At 46.9% G+C, this 18,103-nt stretch overlaps 1 protein-coding gene across 1 annotated transcript in view; it reads left to right on the forward strand.

Annotated features, from left to right (window-relative positions):
• TSPAN7 (tetraspanin 7) overlaps positions 1 to 18,103 on the forward strand; it is a 146,967-nt gene that overhangs the window by 115,210 nt on the left and 13,654 nt on the right. The window contains exons 2-5 of the mRNA XM_082610287.1: positions 5,800 to 5,988; positions 9,819 to 9,893; positions 12,962 to 13,057; positions 14,721 to 14,876. Coding sequence (XP_082466413.1) covers positions 5,800 to 5,988; positions 9,819 to 9,893; positions 12,962 to 13,057; positions 14,721 to 14,876 — 516 coding nt within the window. The remainder of the gene's footprint in view (positions 1 to 5,799; positions 5,989 to 9,818; positions 9,894 to 12,961; positions 13,058 to 14,720; positions 14,877 to 18,103) is intronic.

Here is an 18,103-nt window from a genome sequence, read left to right on the forward strand (position 1 = left end):
CACCTGCCGATGCAGGGGACACGCATTCATGCCCCGGTCCGGGAAGATCCCACATGTCGCGGAGCGGCTGGGCCCGTGAGCCATGGCCGCTGAGCCTGCGCATCCGGAGCCTGTGCTCCGCGACGGGAGAGGCCACAACAGTGAGAGGCCCGCGTACCACAAAAAAAAAAAAAAAAGAGTGGCTCTATTGATATGTATAAGTGATTCACTTTGCTGTACACCTGAAACTGACACAACATTGTAACTCAACTATACCTCAATAAAAATTTTATAAATAAATAAACAAACAAAGGAACAAGAAAACGCCTCTGGGCCTGTGAGAAGGACGGAAGTGCTATATCCCTGGCTCCTCTCTGGGGATCAGGAAGCTGTAAGGACAGTAGGGAGACTTCCCAGCATTTGTGATGCTGACCTGGCAGGAGCAAGGGGACTCATTTCTCTTTGCTACCTGCTCCTCCTGTATCTACTTCAGGATGAACATAAACCTCACTAAGTCTCTTCCAGAGCATTTCAGACACACCTTGGTACAGTGGCAACCCCACCTGTAGTTTTCTTTCAGTGTACTTTTCAAGTAATGTGAACAATCACACCAAACCTTTTCGAGCTCTGATTCTATTTTTTTCAGCCTCCTCACCAAGCCTAAATTAGTAGTAGCCAGAGGTACTCTGTTCTCCATATATTTCGAGCTGTGTTGCAAGCATGCAGAAAATGTCAAGCCACCATGAGATGCTGGGAGTTAAAAGAGACCAGGAGACTTAGCCTGGCTGCTGCTGGTGGGCGCCAGGCCTGCCCTCCTGGCTTGAGGTTGAGGCGGGAGCCTGTAAGGTGGCAGGGCCTTCACCAGGCCACTTGCGTGGTTTATCTACGGGCTCTGATCTGTCCCCTCCTTGGCCACACTATTGGCTGCTTGCTAATTGGTTCTTCTGAGAAGGAAGCAAAAGTTCCATGAGAAAGCCAAAATCGGTGACACACTGCTTGATTTCGGAATTTGCGGTCTCTGAAGATCTGAGACGCAAAATTGCTTTGGAGAGCTCTGAACCCACTCATTCATTGCACCCCAGAGCAGAAGAGAGAGGTCAAGAGAACCTGTCCTTTACTTTGCACTCTGTGGGTGCTCATCAAGGCATATGTGGGGGTGAGTGTTGCTGTGTGTGTTAACAGGAATCAAGAAAAATCCTGCAGACCACAATGACTTTTGTCTTTGGCTTGTCTTTGTATGTTTCTTATCCTTGGTAAGAAGCATTATCATAGTGGGAAAAATGTGAATAAGTACTTGTTTATTGTGTTTTGTGGCTCTTTAGCCCTCTGCTTGTAGTTTTTTTCCTCCAACTGCCTGGCAATTTCTTCCAAGACTCACCCCAAGTCCACCACCAGTACCACCACGAAATATGGCTTTCCTCACTTCAGGGTGCACTGTGGCCCACCCTTTTCCTCCATTGTCTGTTTATTTTCTTCTTCTTTCTCCTTAGCACTGTTATTTTCCCCAGATTATGATGGCTGCTCAGATGGGCATTCTCCCATTTCCTTAGAGACGTCCAGAGGGTATAGCAGGCGGACGGCTAACATGAAACTTCTCCCCCTTTAACTCTACAATCAGATGCTGGTTCATTCATGCCGCAGACATGTACTGGGCATTGACTGTACACAAAGCCCAGAGCTCCTGCTTTTGAGGGGCTCACGGTCCTCGATGTGCATGGGAGGGGGATGGGGTGCAGCATTGATGATGGCATATTTCCAAGTAAGTTCTGTTTAAGGAGGCTGGGAGGAGGGCGTCCAGGGTACCCTAAGAGTTTAGGATGTAGACAGGTAGTGATAGGAAGGGTAAGGGTTCTAGGTCAGAGGATCATCACGAGCAAAGGTTGAGAAGCAGTCAAGTACAGGAAGCACACAGAGGACGACTCCGTTTTCCTGGAAGTACATAGAGTTGACAAAGACTAGTGAGGAAGATGAGGCTAAAGAGGTGGGTCTGGGCTGTGCAGAAGGCCTTGCCTCTGTGGAGTTCAGGCTTCCGAACACAGAGCTAGCCCATCAGGAATGTTTGAGTAGAAGAAGAGCAACATTGGAGAAGGACTTTCCTCTCTGGCTGGTTTTTAGATTCCTTGCACACAGGTGCTGGAAGGGGCTGGTCTATCCCAGTCTCTACCTCATTCAGAGGAGGAGTTCCTTAGAGGATGTCTGAGTTGGTCAAGGTCAAAACACTGCGTGGCTTTTCCCCCAAGCAATATGGTGCCCACAATGTTGTGTTTGTTTGCACCCACTGGCAATCTTTAAGAGGCACCCTTGGAGGTCTTCAAAAATAGTCTTTTTGCAAAAAAAAAAAGAATATTTGTGTAATTTACATTATATGAACGTTCTAACAAGTTGATATCATAGGCTTTGTACTTTCCATGAGGAGGGGTTTTATACACAAAGCAATGACTGCATTTGCAGAAATTACTTTTTGAAAGAAAAGGAATAAAAATGTTAATATTGTTTGCCTGAAAAGCAGGATTTGTGTTAACTTTGACATACTGCATATAATCTTTGTTAGGGTAGTAAGTGAACTTCATGAAATCACTGGTGACAGAAATATAATATCAGACTCTTATACTTGGTGAGTAATAGACACTTTCATTAAAGCCATTGTGTTCCAATAACGACTGACAATAGTAGAGTATAGAATGCAGCTACTCAGTGTATGTCTGAAAGGTTACTGAATCTTTGGGGGCAATCATATGAAATTGCAAGTGTCTGGATGAGACATATTCGGCCTAAACAATGAGTAGTTTAACTAAATGTTTTGGTTTTGTTCAGTACACTTACATTGTAATATTTACAGCTTTAGGCAGTTAATGCCAGAGAGGGAAGTAGGGGAGAAAGATTCTCTTTGGTTTCATGTTAAGTTACCTTTCAGTATTTACCTGATGGAGAAGTTTTGTAAGTATTTGGCATGTGACAGACCCTGTTTTATAAAATAGAGGTCTAAGACCCAGAGGAATGAAATGTATGTCAATGAATATTAAGCATTTACTCTGTGCCCGGCACTGTGCTAAGCGTTGAGTAATAAAAGATAGCTTGGGCTTCCCTGGTGGTGCAGTGGTTGAGAGTCCGCCTGCCGATGCAGGGGACACGGGTTCGTGTCCCGGTCCGGGAAGATCCCACAAAAAAGGTAGCTCAAGCGCTGTCCTTTCTACCTAATGTTCACTGCATTCTTACTCCTAATGAGTAGAGAGTTGAATCTTAAATTTTGATTTTAGTGGAGGAAAAGCATTTTGTTTCCATTTGGAGGAGTATGGCAGAGGTGTTCAAGGAAGGTACTTTCTTTAGCAACCACCAGGTGTCAGTACAGGACTTGGAACTCTTGGCAACAAATGCATTCTTGGTTTTCCTAACTCACTAAGGCCATGCCCATTTTGACTTTTCAAAGGCTGTAGACCTCCACTGGGCCTCTTTCTCCCAAATATTAATGTCAAACACTTTCTCCTCAAGACTGCATCACATTCCTTCACCTTTGCCTTATAAAAGTAGCACAAGTTCCTCGACCTTTTTCTACTTTAAAGTTTTTAATTCTGTCTTTCATGGTGATGGTTCTACAAAGTAGGGAGGCTATCGGGATGGGGGTAGGGGAGTTTCACGAAGATCTTGTTGCTCCCACTGATCCCATCCCCCAAACCGGTAGAGCCCACTCTCGGCTGATATGGGGAAAGGTGGAGGGTCTGTTCTGTTTCCTGCACAGAGAAACAATCTGATGGTGGAGCTTGATGGCTCCAAACTGCAGAAGGAAGTATACAGAGAGAAGCTCCTAGGCATCTCCACTGGCCCAGCCATTTGCTTCCTCGTGTAGTGGTATGTGTTCATGTACGGACACTAAGGAACAGTGTGTTTGTTGACTGACAGGGGAAACCTTGGAGAGGCGGGTATTGATTTGTGTCATACAGGTTTTCACCAGTTTCTCATCCTGCCTCCTCACTTTTTGTTTGTTTACATATATATAAATAAATAAATCACTTTCTTACATTCTCTTCCATTATTGGTTATTACAAGATAATTGAATATAGTTCCTGTGTTATACAGTAGGTCCTTGTTGTTTATTTTATATATAGTGGTATGTATCTGTTAATCCCAAACTCCTAATTTATTCCCCATTTTCCCCTTTGGTATCATAAGTTTGCTTTCTATATCTGTCAGTCTGTTTCTGTTTTGTAAATAAGTTCATTTGTATCATCTTTAGACTCCACATATAAGTAATATCATATGATATTTGTCTTTCTCTCTCTGGCTTACTTCACTCAGTATGATCATCTCTAGGTCCATCCATGTGGCTGCAAATGGTATTATTTCATTCTTTTTTATGGCTGAGTAATATTCCATTGTGTACATATAACCATATCTTTATCCTTTCTTCTGTCAGTCTTTTTTATTTGCCTCCTCACTCGAATGGGCAGGCTGTACAGGGAGCTGAGGCATTTGGTGTGGGGCATCGGGGGATAGGGTGGGAGAAATTGGGGAAGGGCTTCCTTGGACATCCAAGCTTTTTTCGAGCCTCATAAGATGTCTGAAGTGGTGGCAGCTGGAGGGATGTCAGTTCGAATGAGCTGCTCAGCTGTTGGTAAACTGAGGGAGAGACGGGCTGGGGAGCTAGAGATACAAAGTCAGCCACTGGCTTCAGCAGCTAAGGCTCCTGGGGTGTGTGGCCTGCAGGGGATGGAGAGTCAGGCATGGCACGCAGCCCCAAGTCTATGCCCTGAAGTAAGGGCCCGAGTGATGCAAGGCTCTATGGTGCAGACACACTGTGGGGATTTCCTTCGGGCCAATCAGCACGACTTGACAAATTGTAGTACAGCTAATTCCAGGCACTCTTCAGATTCTTCTGTTGTTTTATAGTGAATAAAATATTGTAAATAAGGCAGCACATCAATAGGGATTCAAAAATAGTTTCAGTAATTTTGCTTTTGTAGAGATTTTCGTCATGATAGTCAAAGAAGATCACCTTGTTCTTGAAAACATCACGTAGGATGTCCTTAAAATATTCCATATACACACATGCCATTGAAGAGGGCGTCTGACATTCTTACTGGAGTCATGCCCAGCTCTGCGTTGAGCAGCAGCTCCCAGACCAGATCCGGGAAGGCTCTCAGACCTGTATTAGGATTGACTGATCGATCGATCGATTGAATTAATTAATTAATTTATTTATTTATTTATTTATTTATTTATTTATTTATGGCTGCATTGGGTCTTTGTTGCTGCACGCAGGCTTTCTCTAGTTGCTGCGAGCGGGGGCTACTCTTCGTTGCGGTGTGCGGGCTTCTCATGTCGGTGGCTTCTCTTGTTGTGGTGCACGGGCTCTAGGCACGTGGGCTTCAGTAGTTGTGGCATGCAGGCTCAGTAGTTGTGGCGCACGGGCTTAGTTGCTTCGCGGCATGTGGGATCTTCCCAGACCAGGGCTCGAACACGTGTCCCCTGCATTGGTAGGAGGATTCTTAACCACTGCGCCACCAGGCAAGTCCCTAGGATGTACTTTTTAAGCAGCCTTTTTTTTTTTAAGTTATTTAGTGTTGGCTTGACTTACAGTTGATACGGTACCTGCATATGGGATTGTGTAAGGGACAGATCTAGTTGTCCAAAATCAAAGTGTCTTTACTGTGTGGTGGCTTTAGTTCGTGGGCTCTGGCCTCTCCCACTGCTTCAGGGAATCCTACAGCAAGTGCCTGCTTGCTCCCGGAAACTGGAGTCTTCAGATTCCAGCCACATTGCTCTGTGTTGATTCTCACCTCTCTCAGCAGCAGTCTCACACTTCTCACTCCTGCTTCTTTTCAGATCACTGGGGTGATCCTGCTGGCCGTTGGAGTCTGGGGCAAACTCACTCTGGGCACCTACATTTCCCTTATTGCCGAGAATTCCACAAATGCTCCCTATGTGCTCATCGGAACTGGCACCACTATTGTCGTGTTTGGCCTGTTTGGATGCTTTGCCACGTGCCGTGGTAGCCCATGGATGCTGAAACTGGTGAGTAGGTCACAATATAATACTGCTTTCTGATTCTGTTTTGTAAAAATATAAATCACGTGAAAGCAAAGTGGCCCTTCGTGAAGCCACAGATGAGTCCTTAATAGTCATTGACTCTAATTTTAGCCCAGGCTTTTACCTAACCCACCCTTTAATCCCCTAGAGGGAGAAACAACCCCAGATACAGCCTGACACACAAAAAAATCCCATCCTGGTCCCTCAAGGTAGATGATGACAAAGCAGTGGCCAGCAGTTCTAAGAAGCCATTTATAGCCTTGTGGCAAGATGCCCTGTTCCAGTTTTGAATTCTGTCTTAGAAATCTCTTTAAGCATGTGATGTGCAGCCTTGGTGGGTGGAGCAGCACCCCGAACATAAGCAGCCTTTCATTTCCAAGTTCCCAGTGGAGAAATACTTTTCTGCCTCCTTGAGCTGGGCTGTGCTGGGATGCGCGGCACGTTCTCCTCTACGCCTGTGCAGCCTGGCTCTGTGCAGTGGGAGTTGAGCTAAGCCAGAGCTTCCCCACTCAACAGACACAGCAGTGGTGTTTCCCAAAGGGTAAGGATAGGCTGTTGAATGGCTGCTGCTGCAAGTCTTAACTTTCTGGTAGACCAGTTGCCTAATTCTCTAGTCTCTTGCCCATGCTTTTCATTAATAAGAGTTTGTGTGGAAGGCTTTCACAGATAAAAGGCAGCAAGAGCCTCTCCTCGAGAGAAAATTGTGTTTAAGAGGATTTCTTTCAGACATCTTGTTCTCTGAAGGGGGAGAGTAGAGATTCCCTCGGTGCTGGGTGGCCCGTCCTTTCTTGTTTAGCCCTAGATTGCAGTAACCCATAATACCATCTAGTGACAGATACGGGTGTGAGGGTGATTCACTCCAAAGGAAGCATCTTCCAAATGGGCACTGGTCAGTCTCTTTGTTGGCAACCTGATGGAGGTCGTGCTTGATTTGGCCATTTTCTGTCCCGAAGACCATGCGGGAAGCTGATACCCTGGCCACAGCTAATCCTTCCAGGTTGGTGGAAAAGCCACAGTGAGACCATATGGAGGCACTTCTGCTCCTGTCACCTCCACTAGCACTGTGAGTCTACCTTCTAGTACCTCTTATAGGCGCTAGTGTTTCCTTTGGTCCAGTGTTGTAGTTTTCCACTTTGATCTGTGCCTGAGTCACCTGGGCTTTTTACAAACACCCCTGCCAGAGGCCAACCCCCAGCCAATGGAACCAGAAGCTGTGACGGTCAGGATCTGGCTTCACATTTTCTGAAAGCTCTCCAGGGGTGCTATTGCACAGCCATTGCTGAGACCCTCTTCTTCAGTACAGTGAGTAGCAAGGGAAGAATTAACTCCAGAGGCATGGAAAACAAAGACTGCTAAAAGTCCATCTGTCCAAACAAGAAGGGAGGACACCTGGAGACCTGACTGACCCTGACGCTAAGTGCCTTAAGTCTTGAGGGGCAAGGATGTAACCTCTTTGGGCCTTTGTCCCCATTTATGAAAGAACAGTATTGGACTAACCCACCAAGGTTTCTTCCAGCCCAAAGACTATGAGTGAAGCAGGCAGAAGTGGGCATGCAACAATGGAACAGTCATCTCTGGCTTCTTCTGAAGGTTTCATACCATGCTGCCATTTTCTCCTGGCACTTGTGAGCTTACTAGCAAGTGACCCTTTTGGCGAGTAGAGAAGTTTGGGGGGGCTTGGTGTTGGTTTTGGTCTTCTAAAAGCTACCATTTAGTTCCTTTTACCTGCTCGATGTTGTCCTGTGTGCATACTCCATTTTATTTATTCCTCACCACCGCCATAAAATTCAGGTTGTGTTTTCATGTTATGTGATAAAGACTTGGAGGTGAAATACCTTGTCCAGGTTCACACAACTAATGTGCACAGAGCTGGGACGGGAAACAAGATAGGTTTCTTTCTAAAGCCAGGACTATTTCTACTACGGTATTTTCATTTGGAGAAAACTCGAACCCTGCCACCTGGATTTAATACAGGCTCTCCCCAGCAGGCCTTCTGAAGGAGCAGCAGCTCTCCTCTGGAAGCTTCCAGAAGCAGAGAACCTCCTAGGGACGTGAAACTGCTGCTCTAGCTGAACAGAGCAGAAGTCACTTGATTAGCTGTCCATCTAAAATTTTACAGTCCTAATTTAACCTCATTAATTGCAAAACAATTGAAAATAACTCTTTTCACTTTATGGAGGCCCAGAACCGTGGCCCCTTTCCTAAGAGCTACACCGCAGAGCCCAAAGTTCCTTCTCCCACCTGCCTCCTCATGATTACTTTCTCACAGGACTTTCTGGTGGAGTCTAGGCCTGGGGTGAGAGTCTCCCTAGAGTAAGTTGTGCTTCTAATTGCATTTTGTACCAAGTTGAGAGAGAGAAGTTGTGTACATGGAGCCTTCTCTTCATAACTGTGTGTTTGATACTTTAGTGTCTGTGCTTTCAGTGTGTGGAGAGACTTTTATTAATATTTTGAACGAAATCAGCATTTTAAGGCAGTATTTCCTCCTTTCAATATATGTGCCCCTGGCTGAGAAAAATAATTTATGATCCCATGCACACATATATACTTTACAAGACATAGGTACACTTTACAAGTAAGCAGTGTGGCCACGTGCAGTGTACTCAAATTCCAGGGCATCACCAAGGGCCATTCCCAACGTTCGGGAGCGTTGTATTTCATTTTGAGATGAGAAGCAGCAGACTCTAAGACATATGCCTCGTAGGAGAGGAATCAATTCTCTTTCCTTTTATCTGCTTTTCAGTCACAAAAATGGAAACCCTTAATGTCTCAGAAGTACCATATAAGATCCCTGAACTTAGGCACTTGCACGCATGCACACGCACACACACACACACACACACACACACAATCGACTTGGAAAGTACAGGAAGCATGAAATGTGTAAGAAGCACTGGGAGTTTTAGATGTTTGCAAACATTGTGGGTCAGCAGCGGAGCTGATTTGCTTTTCAGAAGGCTATCAACTCCACAGGCAGAACAAGAGAGGTAAGCGACCCACTGCTGCGGGTGCCGCATTCAGGCCGTAGTGAGGAAGGGTATCACGTGGGCCTGTGCACATCTGGGCCGCTCTGTCAGAATGGGAGGGATACAACTCCAAAGGAAGGGGGTTGGAAGCCACTTCATAGGAGATGTACTTAAGGAAACAGCAGGGCTTGCCCGAACTGAGAGACGCAGCCGGGTCCCTCCATGGCTGTATTCACACAGACGAAGGGCCGTGGCGTGGAAGAGAGGTCACACTGGTTCTGGCATCTCCTGAAAGCAGATCCAACACCAGTAAGTGGAATTTACAAGTAGGCAGACTGTGGCCAAGCAGAAGAAGCCTTTCTGGCAATCGGAACAGTTTAAAACGTGAATGAGCTGCAAGGGATGGGCGGGAGTGGTCTCAGCTTGCAGACACCAGGTGACTCTGGTGAGGAAAGTGGTCTAAAGGACTCACAGACAGGGTGGAACTGTGTCCTGTGCCCTCCAGAGTACTTTCCACCTCGAGGAGCCTAACATTAAGAATAGTGGATACTTAGTTGTAAAACGCCCTTCCAGATTTCTCCTGGTTGAGCTGAGCTGACAGGCATGATGCCGGTCCCTGGATGCACTGTCCTCAGCCCGTGTGCCCCCAAATGCTTGTGCATGTTAAACAGACACATGCTTATATGGAGGCTCATATGGGAACATCTGGGGAAGAGGATTTTTCCACTTTTCCTTCTAGGGAATATGACGACTTGTCTAATTCCCCCTGACAAGAAGGGACCTAGCCCAAAGAAGCACTCTTCTTCCCCCCGCCATATCTGACTGTGTCCTTGTCCACTTGCTTTGCAGTATGCCATGTTTCTGTCTCTGGTGTTCCTGGCTGAACTCGTGGCTGGCATTTCCGGGTTTGTGTTTCGTCACGAGGTGAGTATACACCAAGTGGAGAACTCAGTTCAAGGGTCTTTTGGAGGAGGATTTTTGAAACGTCTTGGAATGTGTGAAGGATGCAGAGAAGCTAGCTGGCATCTCCAGTGGTATTTGCTAGTTTCCAAATGCCATAGACTATGAGCGGAAATGCCCAGAAAATTCTACAGGTGGGAATTTCGCCAAACCTGAAACCTTAGTTGTTGACCCTCACTCTTTCTTTATATAGCTGTCGCATGAAAGGATTCTCCGCCTTGTTGGGGTTTTTTAATTTTTATTTATTTATTTTTGGCTGCGTTGGGTCTTCGTTGCTGCGTGCGGGCTTTCTCTAGTTGCGGTGAGCGGGGGCTACTCTTCGTTGCGGTGCGCGGGCTTCTCACTGCGGTGGCTTCTCTTGTTGCAGAGCACGGGCTCTAGGCGTGTGGGCTTCCGTAGTTGTGACACGCGGGCTCTAGAGCGCAGGCTCAGTAGTTGTGGCGCACGGGCTTAGTTGCTTTGCGGCATGTGGGATCTTCCCAGACCAGGGCTTGAACCCATGTCCCCTGCATTGGCAGGTGGATTCTTAACCACTGTGCCACCAGGGAAGTCCTTCCTCCTTCTTTTAAAAAAGTGACCTTCCATATAGATTAAATACTTTAAAAGTAGCCACTTCAGCAAGGCACAAGTGTATATCCGTATATCGAGATTTCTCAGAGGCCAGAGGCAAGCCAAACAAGTCGTTGGCCAAAGGCAAAGTGCTACATTTCCCCTAAGCAGCCTGTCTCCTCCCCAGAGCCCCTGAGGGGCGCCCCCTGCCGCCCGGGGGTAAAATCCACACCCCAGTGGTGAGGAGCCCTGTGGCTTCGCTTGGTGGTGTGGGAAAAGGAGAGAAGACAGTCATGATCAAAAACCCCTACAAAGCTGTGCTTTATTTTTTAGTTACATGTAAAATTTGAGATTTCTATAGCTTGGGAGAATTATTTTGAATCCGGTTTTGCGATCAAAACTGCTAGTTTCAAGGACACTCCCAGCTGTCCTTTGTCACATGTGGCCATCCTTCCATGTCCTGTCACTGAGGCTGCTCTATTCGGACAACGTATAGATGCTAATGCAGGGACGAGCTGCTCTCATGCTGTCTGTAGCTGCCGTGGTATCACTTTTCAGATGTGTATACTGATGATAGGTCAGAAAGTGTGTACGCTACAATACAGTTCTGGTTCTAACTCCCCACTCCCCCAATTCATCATTGTTCCCTGTAAATAACAGTAAAGATAGAAGCAGCTACACATGTGTTAGAATGGAAAGAAATAGCAAGATGGAGGTAGGAAAGACAGTGAGGTCGAGAGTGATAACTGTGGCTCTTGAAGTCTGGCATCACCTGTTCCCAGGCCCTGCCTTTGTGCTTGGCCAAGTCAAGTTCCCAGTGAGCCTGCCTTAGGCGCTTTCTGCCCCCCTCTTCCCCTTTACCAGATGTGGCCTCTCAGATGCCAAGACGGACTTCTAGAACCATTTCATGTGGGCACTGCATCCAGAGTTAGATCCCCCATTCTTATTCTCAGCTGAGGTAAAACCTGATGAAGTCACGGCCTAGAGGTGCCCCCGATGCCTGTGTGAACCCCAGGCCCAGCCTGGCTCGCTCCAACCTGAGCCCTTGCCTACTTCCTTCCCATGTGCTGCTGGGACTGGGCTCCACGTAGGGGTTTTCTCTTTATCGTTCCTGATACCTAGGACCTGAACATCCTCACCTGCCTAACCTCTTTTCACTGAAAAACCATTTAGGGAAGTGGTGGCTGGGGGTTGCAGTAGTGGTCTTGAGTTTGGCTAAAGCATCAAACACACATGATGAGAATATAGGTCACAACCTAGCAGCACTGACTGAGAAGGCTACAGTAAAGGAAACATAGCTTGCAGGCAGGGCAGCAGAGTGGGCTTGTTTCTTCAGTGGGAGTCCTCAAAGTGGTCCAGGCTCGAGTCTGTGTAGACCTGCCCACGCCTAAGAGACGATGCACGTGCAATGAAACGAGAGGACACAGCTGGGTGTGGCAACCACCTTGGCTTAGAAGCTCCATGTAAATAGTGTCTCTTTATCTCTTGTAACTGTCCAATGGGCATAGCGTCCAGTGTCTCTGCAAGGAACACGCCTAGTTAGAAGAGTCACCATATTTAGCCCTAAGCTTCCCACCAGGTAATTATTGTCATTTGCTGAAGTCCAGGCCAGAGTCATTTCACCAGTCGGGGCATTTTTTACCATAAGCGGGGTTGCCTGGTAACAAACCTGATGCTCCGCCTTCAGCAGGTTTCCAGGAAAACAGAACTTGAAAGATAGCCCAAGGTCAAATGTGAAAGGGTTTTGCTAACCATTTATTAACAAGTAAAGTCCATGTCCTTTAGCCTCTTTTTCTCATCTCAATAAAGACAGGTAAGTGAAAGCTGGGTTTGCCCCACTCCTGTATGGTAGACTAGGGATCTGATTCTGGTCAAAACATCAGTCTTCCTGCCCACCCCACACACAATGGCCTGTCCTTTGTCATTCTTCTGAGTAAGGGCAGAAAAAGTTATAGAAAGAAAGGCAGTAACCAATTCCAAGAAAATAACTAGAAAACCATCACAGCCCTTTCCGAATCTGACTAGCTACCTGAGTGGCTCATTTAACTAGGCAGGGTTCCTCCAGATTGGGGGTAAGGGAACTTTTTTTTTTTTTTTTTGCAGTATGCAGGCCTCTCACCGCTGTGGCCTCTCCCGCTGCGGAGCACAGGCTCCGGATGCGCAGGCTCAGCGGCCATGGCTCACGGGCCCAGCCGGTCCACATGTGGGATCTTCCTGGACCGGGGTACGAACCCGTGTCCCCTGCATCGGCAGGCGGACTCTGAACCACTGGGCCAAGGGAACATTTTTTTAAACTCCTGAGCTAACAAACCCCTTGGCCGATCTTCTGAGCTCTTTTGTCTCAGAAAACAGGGCATCCCCTCCCTGGCCTACATTTATTCGGAGACTTTCAGAAGAGGCTATTTTGGGGTGGACATTGGTACGAATCTGTGTCCATCTGGGCTGCAGTGGACCAGAACCACATCGCCCCTTGTCTTCCCTAGATCAAGGACACCTTCCTGAGGACTTACACTGATGCCATGCAGAATTACAATGGCAACGACGAGAGGAGCCGGGCGGTGGATCACGTGCAGCGCAGCGTAAGTTCCAGGAAGGAGATGGGGCTGGCAATGGCCTGTGAGGTCGGGCCTTGGACTTGTGGGCTGCCGGTGACGCTGGACTGGCAGTGTTTGCTCTTGAGCCCCACTCTCTGCCTCTTGGCCCAGTTCCCTTTCCAACAGTGGACATCCAGTACTTTTTCAGGGTTCGAGGATCCAGGTAATTACTGCCAAGAAGGGCCACTCCCTGCGGTTTGCTTTTCATCCATAAGGATGTGAGCATCCCAAGGAGAGCTAGCTTGCCCTTAAAATCTGAAGCCTTGGAACAGTGAGTGTAGGACAGCCTGACTTCGAGTTGGCTCCCTAAGACCAGCCTTCTGGAAATGGTGTCTTGAGCCTGGGCAGAGAGATCAGGTGAGCTGTGTTCACCGGCTTGGGCGGTGCAGTGGGGTTGGAGAGCCGATCTCAGAGCAACTGAGGATCCTGCAGCCGTGTGAATGGCCTAGGCTGCCTGGTGCTTCGCAGAGGATATGAGGAAAGTAGTTGTTTCCTACCTGCAGGTGCTCAAGCCTGACTGCCCATCAGGATCATCTGGAGAGGTTTTTTTTTGTTTTTGGGTTTTTTTTTTTGCGGTACGCGGGCCTCTCACTGTTGCAGCCCCTCCCGTTGCGGAGCACAGGCTCCGGACGCGCAGGCTCAGCGGCCATGGCTCACGGGCCCAGCCGCTCTGCAGCATGTGGGATCTTCCCGGACCGGGGCACGAACCCGTGTCCCCTGCATCGGCAGGCGGACTCTCAACCACGGTGCCACCAGGGAAGCCCCGGAGAGGTTTTTGATTGAGGGGTATCTTTTATTGTTGTGTTGTTTCGTTTTTACTCCAGAAGCAGTATTTTTATTTTTATGTTTTTGGTAATTTATTTTGGTAGAATCTCAAAGTTACCCAGAAAAACTGCAGGAATAGTACAAGGAGCTGTACCCCTTTTACCCAGATTCACCAATTAATGATATATTTTGCCCCATCTGCTTCAATATCCTCTATGTCAGCAGTTGGCACATCTTTGCTGTAAAGGGTCAAGTAGTAACTATTTGAGGCTTTGAAGGCCATGCAGTCTCTGTCACAACTACTCAACTCTGCCTTTGTAGCACAAAATATGCCCTAGACAACATGTAACACGGAGGCACAGCTGTGTCCCAGTAAAACTTGATTTACAAAACCAGGTAGCTGGTGGGCTGTAGTTTACCAACACCAACTCTCTCTTCCTCCATGTGCGTCTTTTTTTCCCCCTAAACCATTTATGTACGTATTAGTACAGATCTTGGGGAGAGCTTTCTAAAACCATTTTGGCCTCAGCTCCCCATCGACAGTCCTGATTCAGTAGATCTCTACGTGTGTCTCTTTAGCAGCACCTAATCACGCAGGTGATTTTGATGCTTAGCCAGGCCAGAGAGCAGCTGCTTGGCTTTGGGAGGTGGAAACCAATGTGATATGGCGTCTAGGACTCACTTCGTCCGCTGTGTTCACGTGGGTATGCCAGTGAGTAGAATTGTTAGTGGAGCTTCAGCTCATCTTGACTCACCAAAGCTGTGCCTGTCGACTTAGGGCCTGGGCCCATGTTTTTCTTTTAAAAGCTGCAAGGCGCTGAGTGCAGAGACCACAGTGCCTTTGATCTGCCACACTTAATTCTTTTCCTTTCCCCGTTAACAGCTGAGCTGCTGTGGGGTGCAGAACTACACCAACTGGAGCACCAGCCCCTACTTTCTGGAGCACGGCATCCCCCCAAGTTGCTGCATGAACGACACCGATTGTAATCCCCAGGATCTGCACAACCTGACCGTGGCCGCCACTAAAGTGAACCAGAAGGTACTCGCTCTCTCTTGGCCCTAATGGGACTCAGTGGTGAATGTCTGGGGAGGGCTTTTTTGTCTCTGTGAAATTATGGCAAATAGGTTAGAAATGGTAGTCTTGGAGAGAGTCAGGAATCTTCCTTTGTGGTTCTTTCTGGCCAGAGAGAGGCACTGGGCTGCCCACTTCTGAAGGAGAAAGCCGTGCCTCAGCGAGACTCTACGAGGCATAGTTAGGAAGGGTTTAGCAAGTGGTTCCTGTTAACCCTGATGCTGATGTCAGGGAACGTGGCCTTTCTTCTTTCTGGGTTTCTGTCTTCTGCTTAATGTACCCTCGAAACATGAAATTATTCCCAGCTGGGTGCCAGTCCTCAGAGGAAAGAGGGAGTTGAGTTGACAGACAGCATCTGCTACTGCGAGGAGGGTGGCCTTGATTTTAGGGACTTCACTGCATTGGGAAAAGAAATCAACAACTTCAACTCACTCTCAACATCCTGACTCCCAGAGAAATTAGAGAAAAAAAAAAAACTGGCCAAGAGAAATTTGAAAGTTAGTACATAGTAGAAATGAGGGAAATGAAACTTAGGTAGAGAAAAGGAAAATCAATTCTGTATTCCACTCTGCAGAGAATCTGATGAAGACATGATACAGCTGTGTGTGAGGCCTATCTATCCTTAAACATTTAGGGAAATGCCAGGTAGAAACTATGTCTTGCTGAAACAAAAGGGAGGAAAAAACCCTACTGTTGAGTTTACCTGTGGTTATGCCACCATCAGGTAAATTTTCTTTTCTTACTAAGGTAAAGTTCTAGTTTTCTTTTTTTCTTTTTGGCCACACTGCATGGCATGTGGGATCTTAGTTCCCTGACCAGGGATCGAACCCGTGCCCCCTGCAGTGGAAGCTTGGAGTCTTAACCATTGGACTTCCCTGGAGTCTTAACCAGGGAAATCCCAAAGTTCTAGTTTTCTAAGGTCTTCAAAATTCTATGGGATGTGGGCCAACTACTGAATAATTCACAGAAGATAGCCATCCTTTCAAGATAAGAATGTTGAGATGGTTTCTATATTTTACCCATGTAATGTTGGTATTTGTAGCAGAACTGCTGCAAGGCATTGTCGCCATATTCTGGAAGCTCCTTTTGTCATTCTGGGTTTATTACTTGGCTGTTGGTGTGGTGAGATAAGATGTTCAGTACAGACAGCTTCTTGTGTGAGCTAAGAGAACATCTGTTCCAACTGGAATTTTTTATGAACCCAAAGTTTGAGGCCTCCTTCGCCTCTCATCAGCAAGGTGACTTCTGGTTTCTTCATGGACACCTCCACTGAGCACCCATATATGTCATTATGCTGCCATGTTATGAAGTGCTGAGCAGACCTGGCACTCAGTGGATGCTCCGATGTATAGGAGGCAAGGCGTGCTTTATGGAGTGAGATGTTGGCACAGCAGAGCCTCAGGAGGTCCTTTGTAGAGGCAGCCATCATCAACCTTGATAAAAGCCTTCTTTCTAAAAAAAATTTCACCCAAACTACTACTTTTGTGAAAGTTGAGGGCTTTGAAGTCAGGACCACAGGGTCTGGAGTCAGACTGCAGTTTAAATTCTGGCTTAGCCACTTGCTGGTTGTGTGATCTTGATCAAGTTACTTAACCTTTCTCAGCCTTGTTTTTCTCATCTGTAAAATGGAGAGAATAACAGTTCTTGCCCCTTAGGATTGATAGGAGAACTGAATGAGATAAAGTATCTAAAGCACAGTGCATGGCAGAGAGTAAGGACAAGATGAACGTTAACTGTAATGTTAAATGGTAGCTGTGGTGTAAATGTCACGACAATAACGGTGATGTTTGTCTTCCATCCTACCACACTGTGCCTTTTTTTTAGAAATGATGCCACAGGTCCTTGTAGGGAGGGTCTTTTCTTTGTATTCAAAAGCAGGCTTAGAGGCAGATCCTATGGTGCATCTCTAGAATCCTTACAGTGATTTCCAGAAAGATAGGGGAGCATTTTTTCACTTCACTGATAACCTACAAATTGGCCTCACTCCCAGCCTCCCCCCGACAATCCTACTTTACATTTTCCTGGGTGCCTCAAATACCTGGAAGAGATACTTCTCTCTCACTTCCCTTTTACCCTACAACCTGGCTCTCTCTGTGGAGAGAAAGTGAATGAAAACTGAAATTTGCCTAGGAAGTTTCATTAGATAGTCTCATTTAATGACCACCTGAACTTCTCAAATTATTTCCCAGGCCAGAGTCTGTGACACCTCATCTATAAAAGGTAAGCAATGCGGATGGGGTGGAGATGTGTAGTGATAGTCGATGCTCATAAAGGTTAGCCTCCCCAAACTGACTCCCTCCCCCAGGAAGATTAACTCCCACCATGTCCTAGTTCTGTGGAATCCTGTTATATAAAATACACGTATTCTAAATCCCCATAGATCTTTTAGCGTCTTGAACCCTGTGCCCTGATAGCACAGAAAGGTGGCTCTTGGCTCTTCCCTGGCAGCCTGAGAAACCTACCTTGTACAAATCACTGGCAGAGAGCAGGAAGGAGGTGAGAGCTGTTAAGCAGGATATTTATCGTTTTGTTTTGAGGACAGCTTTGATTTTGGTTTTGCTAAGCACGATGCTCAAACGTCCACAGGTTCAGTTAGCTAATAGCATTGACCAACCCCTACCCCCTAGGAATTCCTTGCCTTTTTTTTTTAAAGAGCCAGGGCAAGAGGAAGAGAGTTATTCTGGTTGGCAGCTCCAGAGGTATCTCCTCCCAGTGCCTGCCTGGAAGCAGCCGTGCTACTCCTGCTACTGAAAAGCCTGCCACTTGCAGGTGTTCCCCATCAGAGGCCCTGTTGATTTAGACTTGCTGAGAGGGTGAGCAAATTACCTGTTCTGTTTCTGGGTGTTTCCTAGGACATTTAGCAGGTCTCTGTAGATTGAGCTCACACCTGAGAATCAGGCTTTCATTTTAGGAAATTAAGAGCGATCGTTGTGGGTAGATAAAGAGAATTTTCAGGGAGAATTTGAGGTGGAAGGCAAACGTGCACTGGGGTGGTAGGATCAAAGCAGTTTGGGCAGTCTGCAGACCTAGGCTGAGACCTGGAAGAATGGGCTTGTGGGTCCATAGAGTGAATAACAGAGAAAAAGCTGGAGAAGGAAAGCATTTATTGCAACCTGGGTCTTGTATCGTTTAAACAACAATGAAGAAGCTAAATCACTTTCATCTTCTCACCTTAAGTAACTCTCTTATTGCTA

This window comes from Mesoplodon mirus (genome assembly GCF_964341445.2).
Source record: "Mesoplodon mirus genome assembly, chromosome: X".
NCBI classification, from domain to species: Eukaryota; Metazoa; Chordata; class Mammalia; order Artiodactyla; family Ziphiidae; genus Mesoplodon; species Mesoplodon mirus.